This window comes from Mesoplodon mirus, assembly GCF_964341445.2.
Source record: "Mesoplodon mirus genome assembly, chromosome: 2".
Taxonomy (NCBI): domain Eukaryota; kingdom Metazoa; phylum Chordata; class Mammalia; order Artiodactyla; family Ziphiidae; genus Mesoplodon; species Mesoplodon mirus.
In genome coordinates, this window is record NC_138977.1 from 171365297 (window position 1) to 171375256 (window position 9960).

Genomic DNA, 9960 nt, shown 5'->3' on the forward strand with positions numbered 1-9960 from the left:
AGAAGGTGGATGTAATGATTGTTGGACCTGTCCCTTTAAAGTTATAGAAGAGAAATTGAAGAACCATTGTCATCACTGGACTCCCTAGATATGACTGTGTTAAGCATTCTGTTTAATCTGTTATATTCCCACCTCTCCACTGAGTGTAATCGTCTTCACAGTAATATCATTTGATGGACATCCTTCTGAAAAATGCAAAGAAAGTGAGAGTATATTATCAATTAACAAATTTCAAAAAGTGCAGTGATCCTGCCAAGTTGGTTCTTCCTGCATTTATATGTATGTTTGATTCTGATAAGTATTACTGTGTAGTGCTTAAGAGTGCAGAGACTAATGATCCCCTGAGATCAATGTCTAAAAAGTATATTTGGCACAGGTATAAGTTAGTTGTCTTTTGAATACAATTTGGAGTAACCGTATCTGAACAAATGAAACTTTAGTGGCATTTAAAATCAAATGCATAACTTATGCTTTGGAATTTCTACATACTGGGAGAATGTGATTGGATAATGACAAAATGTATTCATTTCCACTTCTCCCAATGGGAGAACAAACTTATTTTGTATTTTGTATTACCCAAGAAATAAAAAATGATTGTATCTCCTTGAAAATATCTTTTATTTTAAAATCAACTACTGGCCTTTATCTTTATTAATGTTAAATAGGAGTATCTATTCCCAAAAAGAGCTTATTGGAGTTTGAATTGTAACTCCTTTTCTTTAATAAATATAAAATTGGAGGATCAGTTAAGTTATCTTTTTTTATTTTAATAGCGTGGAGACGATCAATGATGGAAATTTTCACATTGTGGAACTACTCGCCCTGGATCAGAGTCTCTCCCTCTCTGTGGATGGAGGGAGCCCCAAAATCATCACCAACTTGTCAAAGCAGTCCACTTTGAATTTTGACTCCCCACTCTATGTCGGAGGTAAGCTCTTTTCCAAATTCCGTGGATTCCCAAACCCTGTAATGCTCATCACAGACTGATCCTGAAGTTGTTGATGCCTGGTGCCATGGTCATTGATCAGTCATTGAAAGATGGACAGCAAGGATAGAAAAGAAAGAGCACTAAATGGGTGATAAGAGACCATGTTATAACCCTGGCTCTGGGTCTAACAAAATCTGTGGTTGGAGTTGAGAAGGACATTAATGTTTCTTTTGTGTCTGTCACATACTAGGTGATTTAAACATCATATAATCTAATCTTACTATTCTGGTGTATAGGAAAAAGAAAGCGGTTAGAGGTCAAATACAGACAATGAAGAAGATGGGGAGTCAAGTGTGATGCAAACTGAGGAGCGCATGACCCACCCCAGCACTATTAAGACAGCAAACACTACCAGCTTCAGTTAAATGTCGCTATGCTGGAATGCCTCTACTGTCAGCTGCGAACTCATGTACAGGATAGGATAATTATTAATGAAATCAAATGAATGAATGAACAAATTAAACATACAACTTGTATTGGGGCAGCAGGAAGTACTTCTCTTTAGCTAAGACCTTATGGTGAATGAACAAGGGAGAAGGTCAGAAAGGTGGATTAAGGCCTGGAATGACAGAGTGAAGACTCGACTTTATTTTTAAGCAGCATGAAGGCAGATGAGTAAATAGATGAGGGATGGAGTCTGAGCAAACTTCTGAAGGAGCTCAGAGGAGAAGACCTGTGATGGAGAGAGCTTGTACTTTTACCTCTATCTGGAGGAGTAAATATATACTGGAGACAGAATTTCAAATTTCAGGCAAAGGACCAAGAAAGCATATGATTTTGAATTGAGTTGCACTGAATTAAATTACATTGAATTGACTGATAAAATTAACTCATTTTACAGATAAATAAGCTAAAGTTTCAGAACAGGTCAATGTAACCAATTTCTTCACCATGACAGGTATCTTCATGAACCTCACATCATTATTTTCACAGTAACAATCTTGGGATTCTGCATAAGTTTCTTAACCCCTCAAAGCCTTCCCTAAAAGCATTTTGGGAAATTTCCTGAAATTCCAGAGCACTTCTGTTTTTAATAATGTCAGCAGTAGAAAATCTGAACACTGATAGACTTCTGATTTTTTTAAAGCAGTTAAAAGTCTTTAGTTCATTTCTGTAAATATTTATTGAGCACTTCCCATAAGCTGAGAACTAAATTAATAGGTGCATGAAGAATACAAAACTGAAAAAGAAATATCCCTTCTGTGCCAGAGGAGTGGGGAAGGCAGTCACATCTTCATGAAACCATAATACATTTGTAATGAAAGTATCTCATATTAAGTCCGTGCAGCAAGTTGACTGATCTATTTGCTTCATGGGAATCACACCGTGGGATTCATTAACAGGCAAAAGCTGTCCATTCTTGCCTGCATTACCATGAATGGCAGTCGCTTTGGGATGGGTGAAGCAAGTCACAGATGTTACCTGTGGTTGGAGAGGAAAGAAATTGTATTTACTAAGCACATGCTGTGTGCTCAATGCAATGCTGCTTTTACAGTCTTAACCCTTAGAGACTTTAGGAAGTAGGTATGATTTTTTGTTTTATAATCCCTAAGGGACTTCATGGAATATGTCCAAGTTGATAGAGAACTCATTTGAGTTCAGGTCTGTCTAACCCCAAAGCCACCTGCATTGGCACTCACCTTCTTAACATGGAGCAGAAAAGGAAGCAGTCTAAGTTCTGTGGCTTTTCGTTTATTTCTGGATTGTCCTTCACTTGATTTTATTATGTTTTCATTAGAAATCATTTCATTCAATCTTTTAAGACTCCTTTAGAATGTGGTGAAAATAATAAGTACAGAATGGGAGTGCTTGGGCCAGAACATGTTTACAAAAAGGGGAAAAAATGTTTTAAATTAGTACTGAGAAGTGCTAATCCTTCTAAGGGTAGAGGGCCTGGAAGAATCCAGATGGTGCCTCTTTCCGCTTCCAACCAGCCTCACTGCCAGAGAACACACAGGGCTCATTTCCTTCCCACTCAGAGGACAGTCTCAAGGGTAATTCGGATTTTAAAAATACAATGCAGTCCTAAGACTGCAGCCCTGAATTCTTTATGGTAAAGGCAGGAGAACCTGAATTAGCAAAGGAGAGCAAGGTAAACAAGCTCTCCTTTTTCTCAAAGTCTGCAAACAGGAACACTCCCCAAGGAAGATGGCCCAAAGGTGATGCATTCCATGCCTTAGGCCCTTGCAGGAGTATTTTCTAGCAAAACAAGGAGGCAGGTTTCCCTACCTTTGGGTTTTCAACTACCCATGATATAGGCTTTACTTAATACAAAGCAATGTAATCTTTATGTTTTTCTGTATAACAGTCCAACCAGAACATACATTACTTAAAGGGATTTAAAAAAAAAAAAAAAAGTAAAGACCTGCACATAGAGACCCCTCCATGCATCACAAATCTTCTCCTAATGCCCCCATTGGACAGAAGACATCAGTGTTGACACTTGGTCCGTTTATTGTCATTTTGTAATATGTAGAGCTTGTTAGGGCTAAAAAGTGTCCACTAAGTTACCTATTGTTTGATAGATTGAATTCCAGCTATGGTCCATGGCATAGAGGAAAGGCTAAAGGAAAAAAAAACATGGATCTACTTCTGTTTTTCAGTTAAGACTTAGTTCCCTGGTCAGAAGTCTACCAAGCACCTGAAAAGGTTGAGTTAAGATAGCTCTTGACTTCATGATATCCTACTGAAAGTAACTATATGTGTGATGTATCAACATTTTCATTTACAAATTACTACAGTCAAAGCTAGACCTTTATCATTGTTAGTTTGGGAATAGAAGGAACACATTTACTAATTGCTTCTCCCTGCTGTGGAACTTCATGGGTCTGTAGTTAGTCTCGACATGTGCACATATGTGTGTTGTGTGACTAATTGAAAATAGTCTTGGAAGAAGTTCTTTTTTAACCTCTGAAGAAAGGACCATAAATGTGTGGACATTAAAGTCCACATGTTTTGGATTGATGGATATGACTACGTGAGAAGAACTTACCCCCAAACAAGGAATTCCCAGTCACTAGTCCTCTCCTGGAAATGGAACATTTCATCCTTTTGACCCCACTCAACAAAGCAACCCAGTTCCCAAGGCCAGACACACACAGACTAAAAACTTGAACTCATGACCTTCAAATCCTAGACACTAATTCAGTACCTGTCCAAATGTGACCAGGACCACCTGCACCAGAGTCACCTGAGCTTGCATGTTAACATTGCGATTTCTATGCCCACACCTTCATTCTGGGTTAGAATCTCAGGTGAGGAGAGATGGGGGCCTGGGAAGCTGCCTTCTCAACAGCGCCCCTCTGGTGGCTCTTATGTGTGACGGGCTTGGAAACAACTGGTCTGGTCCATCCACTCATGTTACAGATGAGAAAACTAAGCCCCAGAGAGGGGAAATGACTGGCCCAAATGCACACAGGCCAAAAATACAGACTTTGACCTCTAGCCTAGTGGTTTTGTATAAGCGGCTATCTGACTTTGGTGCCTGCTAGACCTCGAATGAGGCTCCTTCAAATGGGAAAGGAGATGCTGCCACAAGGCAGCGCCCAGAGAGTAGAGTACTGTGGTTCGTGGTCTTTATAACCAGCAAACCATCTAGAGAGTGACAGCCCTGGTCTTTTCCAGCTTTGACCCTCCAACCAGTAGTTCAGAGTCCAGGTGCAGGGATGGTGTGAGCGCTGGGGGGAAGGTCAGCTGCTCTAAAGGCCTTGGCTCCCTCCCCTCCCCAACAGCGACCTGTATGGTTGCCTGATGTAGGATCCCATCCAGGAACTATTTCAGGGTCTGGCTTAGGCCATGGAAAGATTCCTCAGTTTTGCCAGATAAGGGTTACCAGATGACCATCACTGGTGGAATATATATATATATATATATATATATATATATATATATATATATATATATACATATACATACATACACAAAGATTGCAAATTCTGGTTTTGGAGGAATTTCTTTTATAGTCCTGATTTCTTGGAATATGAAGGTTTCACTCTCAATCAGCAAGGGAAAAAAAGGATGTGAATGAGGTGCTGTCCTGATTGGAAGCAGAGTGAGTTTTTCAGACACTGACATCCATGGCTGAGCTTGGGACATTGCCAGTGGTGAGCTGGACTAGCTGCCAGCTTAGAATTTGGCAGGATTGGGGTGAATGGTCCCTGTGAACCCCAGCTCTGGTCTCACCCTCTGAAAATCAGGGGACTGAACCATGACCTGAGATTGGGGAAATTGGTGTTATCGGCTTAATTCTAACCCAGTCTTACTGGTGACACCGAGCATGTCGCCGAGCTCTCTGGGCCCTGGGCCCTCCATCTTTAAGGGGCAGGATTGGTCAGGGAATCAGTCTGGCTCTAGGCTTCTGGGCTGTGTGTCCAGGTTAGGGGGTGGGTGTGGAGGTAGAAGGGAGTACGAATCCCTCCCCTATTCCCAACCTTTCTTTTAAGTACAGTGGCCCTGATTTTAGGTTTTATAGATTCATGCCTCCATATAAGGGTTTTTTATTTAAAAAAACAAAAACAAAAAACAAAGTAGATGTTAGAAACTAAAGATTGACCGCCAATGAACTAGGTTCTTTATTCTAGTTGTGCATTAGAATTGCCTGGAGCATCTTCCAGAGAAACAAAAACAAAGAAACACACATCCCTTCTCCCTCCCCCACTCCACCCAGATAATCTGATCAAATCCGTCTGGGCTGAAGTCCCAAGCATCAGTATTTCTTCAAAGATCCAGTGTGATTCTGATGTGCAGCCAGGTTGAGAAGCACAGGACGGGATGCATGTGCTGCCTGTCTCCTGAAGATGAGTCACGCAGACTCCTGCCCCGCTGGAAGAGCTAAGAGGGTCCGGGTGGCCACTGGCTGGGGAGCCGCGGAAGAGCGTGACCTCTGACTTGGTGCTCCCCCGCAGGCATGCCCGGGAAGAACAACGTGGCCGCAGCTCTGCGCCAGGCCCCCGGGCAGAACGGCACCAGCTTCCACGGCTGCATCCGGAACCTTTACATCAACAGCGAGCTGCAGGACTTCCGGAAGGTGCCCATGCAGACCGGCATCCTGCCCGGCTGTGAGCCGTGCCACAAGAAGGTGTGTGCCCACGGCACGTGCCAGCCTAGCACCCAGTCCGGCTTCACCTGCGAGTGCCAGGAAGGATGGACGGGGCCCCTCTGTGACCAGAGGACCAATGACCCCTGTCTTGGAAATAAGTGAGTCTGGGCTGCTTGGTAGTTAAACCCACACACTCCAACCCTCAAAGCAAAACCCCAGAGAGGAAAGAAGGAAAGGGGGGTGGGGGGGGAAGGGAGAGAAAGAAGTCAGTTCATTAGCATTGTCTCCCTTATATTCCATCCATCAGCCTCCCTCCTCCATTCTTATCCTCTCTGCCTGACCCATTTCCATCCCTGCGGTCCTCCACTGTAGATGCGTCCATGGCACCTGCCTGCCCATCAACGCGTTCTCCTACAGCTGCAAGTGCCTGGAGGGCCATGGGGGCGTCCTCTGTGATGAAGAGGAGGATCTGTTTAACCCCTGCCAGGCAATCAAGTGTAAGCATGGGAAATGCAGGCTCTCAGGACTGGGACAGCCCTACTGTGAATGCAGCAGTGGATACACTGGGGACAACTGTGATCGAGGTAAGCCAACCCAGCGGGGCACCGACCTCTATCTTGGCAAAGCAAGAGGGCCCCCCATCTTTGAACAGAGAGAGAGAGAAAGGAAGACACACAGAGGGGAGTGATATGAGGAATGCCAGGTCTTTGCACTATTTGTAGTTGCTGCTGTTGATTTACTTAACAGTGTTATAAGAAGGCACAGATGTGAAATGTCCTAAACCTCCATTGCAAGATATCATACACCCTTCACAAGTCTTCTCACACTTGATTTGCTATGAAATACTACTTTTCCCTTAGGCAGGAGCACATTTACTTTCCTTCTTTCTTACCTTTACCTGCTGTTCACATCTGTACAGATTACTGATTCATCTTCTGGCACAGAGAAGACGGTGCTAATAATTCTGCTCTAGTTTTAGGACAAAATCACCTTTGACCTTAGAATCAACTGATTTATCACAGTAAATTATGCAGGTGAGAGGGATGGAAACAGGCTGACATTTCAGCCCACCTATTTCCTTCTCCTGCGTCTGCGTGATCAGCGTGTGCTTTGCCTCCAGCTGGCAGGGATTTTGTTGTGTGTATCAGAGGGATGAGACGAGAGGAACGTGCCCATGGAGGCTTTTAGCAGATGTCTCTTTTTGAACTAGTTCATACTTGGGTAATTTATGAAGTTAGTGGAATGTTACTTGTATTAAGTAACAGATTGAACGATATTAAACTCCAGGTCTAATAAATTAAATTGCGTACTCTCTGAAACGGCGCCCTCGGTAAACAAAACCAGCTGTTAGTAGTGTAAAAACAGAAGATGTATATTTTTGCTATAAAAGAAAAGATTTAGGAATCCAATTTTCTTGTCAGCCCGAAAGCACAGTATTTACAGTCCACATATATAGTGTTCACTTTGCTGAAAATAAAGGCCGAAAAGGAGTGTTTTTTAAAGAACTGAAGGCTGTGCCACCAGCCCATCATATGGAATATGAACATAACACTGAAAATAGCCGTTACAAACAGGAAGCGAAAGCAGTGTCTCCTGAACTGAGTTGTAGATTCATGGCCACTTGGCACGACTTACAGCGACTGCCCTTAAACTGCTTGTGCTTTTTGTTCTTTTCTAGAAATCTCTTGTCGAGGGGAACGGATAAGAGATTATTACCAAAAGCAGCAGGGCTATGCCGCTTGCCAAACAACTAAGAAGGTCTCCCGGTTGGAATGCAGAGGGGGGTGTGCAGGCGGGCAGTGCTGCGGACCTCTGAGGAGCAAGCGACGGAAATACACTTTCGAATGCACTGATGGGTCATCGTTTGTGGACGAGGTTGAGAAGGTGGTGAAGTGTGGCTGTACCCACTGCGCCTCCTAAACCACGTCCCTGGCAGCTTTGGTCTTTGGAAAATGTTGTATACTTCTTGACCCTGTTGGACTCACGAATGCTTCATAGTGGAAATAATGGAAATATATTGTAAAATACAGAACAGACTTATTTTTATTATGAGAATGAAGACTTTTTTTTTTCCGCATTTAGAAAAAAAAAAAGAAATGCTTGAACTAAAGCTTCCCCAACACTGGAGAAGTATAAAGAATGATACACCTGAAGGCATTAGAGCAATGATGGAAACCATGGTAACTTGGATTCATCTTCGTAACTTGCTGGAGACCAGCAGAAGCACATACCCAGGGGAGAGACGAGGTTCTCTCTGCTGATGTGAAGTTGCCCAGAGCATAATCCCCTGTGCCCTGGTTTGCATCTACGCAGTTCATGAGGACAGACCAAGCACACGTGTGTGAGTGAGGGTGCAAGGCAGATGAATGGAACACCAGCATTCACAGCCAGAATGAATGGATGAGAAATATTTTGTGCAAAATATAAAGTATCCTGGAGACCTGGGTTCCATTCATCAGAGGAGACGAGAGTGCTAAAATAAATTTTATCTTCTTTTTAAACGTCAGCATGTTAGCAGGAGAAGCACACAAAAGTGTTTATCTACCGTTTTCCAGTATTAATTCTTTGTAATATAAATGACAAAGGAGATGATAAAGAACCAATAGATTATTGATAAATAAATTAGTAATAATATGAATTTTTGTTTCTATGAGTTCTAAACAGCCCTATACAGTATTCGGTTTCAGTGAGAAATATTTATTGTATCAAAGTACATTGTACTTAACATTCTAGGCCATCCTTTTGCTGTTTCTCAATGCTTTAATATATATTAATTTATAATTGTCCTGATATTTTTGTACATTTTCAAACTTAAAAATCAGGATTCTTTTGTGCTTTTTTTGGCAATAGTACTAACATAGGGTGTTATCTTGGGATAAATATGTGTTGATCTGTTTGTTTACCTTGACAGCTGACCACTGTTGTCACTGACCTACTGGCCTCATTCAGGACACCTGCAGAGGGTATGTAAAGTCTATGCGTGAGACGGTCATTGTACAGAAAGAATCGCCCCTCTGCAGCGTGTCCTCACAGAACAGAAATGGTGTGTAGCAATCGACACTAGAAAAGTAGATCTTTTACAAGTTAATTATTTCCTCGACTTTTTTTGCCCTTTTACCAGGGTGAGGCGGGGAGAGAAAAGGCTGTAATGTCAAGAACTGTGATTTTTTTTTTCCCAAACAATAAAGCTCCTTTATTACCTTAATGTTCCCATGTTAACATGTTTGCTGCTAAATTACAATGTAGAATTGATAAGGATTTATAGTGGACTGTGCTCTTCCCTCATTAAAATCCAAGGGTACCCTGTAAAGATGCAGATGTTTCTTTCCAAAAACATTTTTACAAAGAAAACTAGACGTACATGTATAATTCAGTGTGCTTTGTCTTTCTCCAGACTAATATCAGTTACACTACTGATGTTTGTAAATTAAACAGATATTTACTTCATTAACAGCTTGTTGGTTTTCTTAGAAACTGCACAGTATTTAGAGTCTCCTCCTTAAGAATTTCTTAATCAAGGTGATACCAAAAGAACATGGAGGGAAACCTATACCTTTTTGTTGCCAGAAATTGGTTTGAGATCAGCATACTGTCACATCTGGGTACTTTGGGATGGCCACATGAAAGAGATGGAGAAAAGAACATAGTCTTGGCTAAGAAAAACAGTGCATATTCAATTAATTTTTCCCCAAAAAATATTATAAGATGAAATCTAACTCAACCAAAATGTTATTTTTCTTTTTGCTCTTCTTTTCCCCTCAATTAGATCCAGATGGAAAATAACACAAGAAAAAGAGAACTTTTCTCCAAAGGTGCTGTCAGGCAAGGGTTGGTAATATCTAGATATACTATCCAGAACAGGAAAATAACACTGACTGGGTGGGATATTAATCCTCACCCACCAGCTAAGATTTCTTCATTTATTTCCCTGTAA

General features: G+C 41.7%; 1 protein-coding gene across 2 annotated transcripts in view; it reads left to right on the forward strand.

The window, feature by feature from the left end:
- Nucleotides 1–9477, forward strand: part of SLIT2 (slit guidance ligand 2) — a 377012-nt gene extending 367535 nt beyond the window's left edge. For both annotated transcript variants that reach the window (XM_082611084.1, XM_082611085.1), the window contains 4 exons: nucleotides 774–928; nucleotides 5893–6184; nucleotides 6399–6610; nucleotides 7705–9477. In XM_082611084.1, coding sequence (XP_082467210.1) covers nucleotides 774–928; nucleotides 5893–6184; nucleotides 6399–6610; nucleotides 7705–7946 — 901 coding nt within the window. In that variant the 3' untranslated portion in view covers nucleotides 7947–9477. The remainder of the gene's footprint in view (nucleotides 1–773; nucleotides 929–5892; nucleotides 6185–6398; nucleotides 6611–7704) is intronic.
- The last annotated feature ends 483 nt before the right edge of the window (nucleotides 9478–9960 follow it).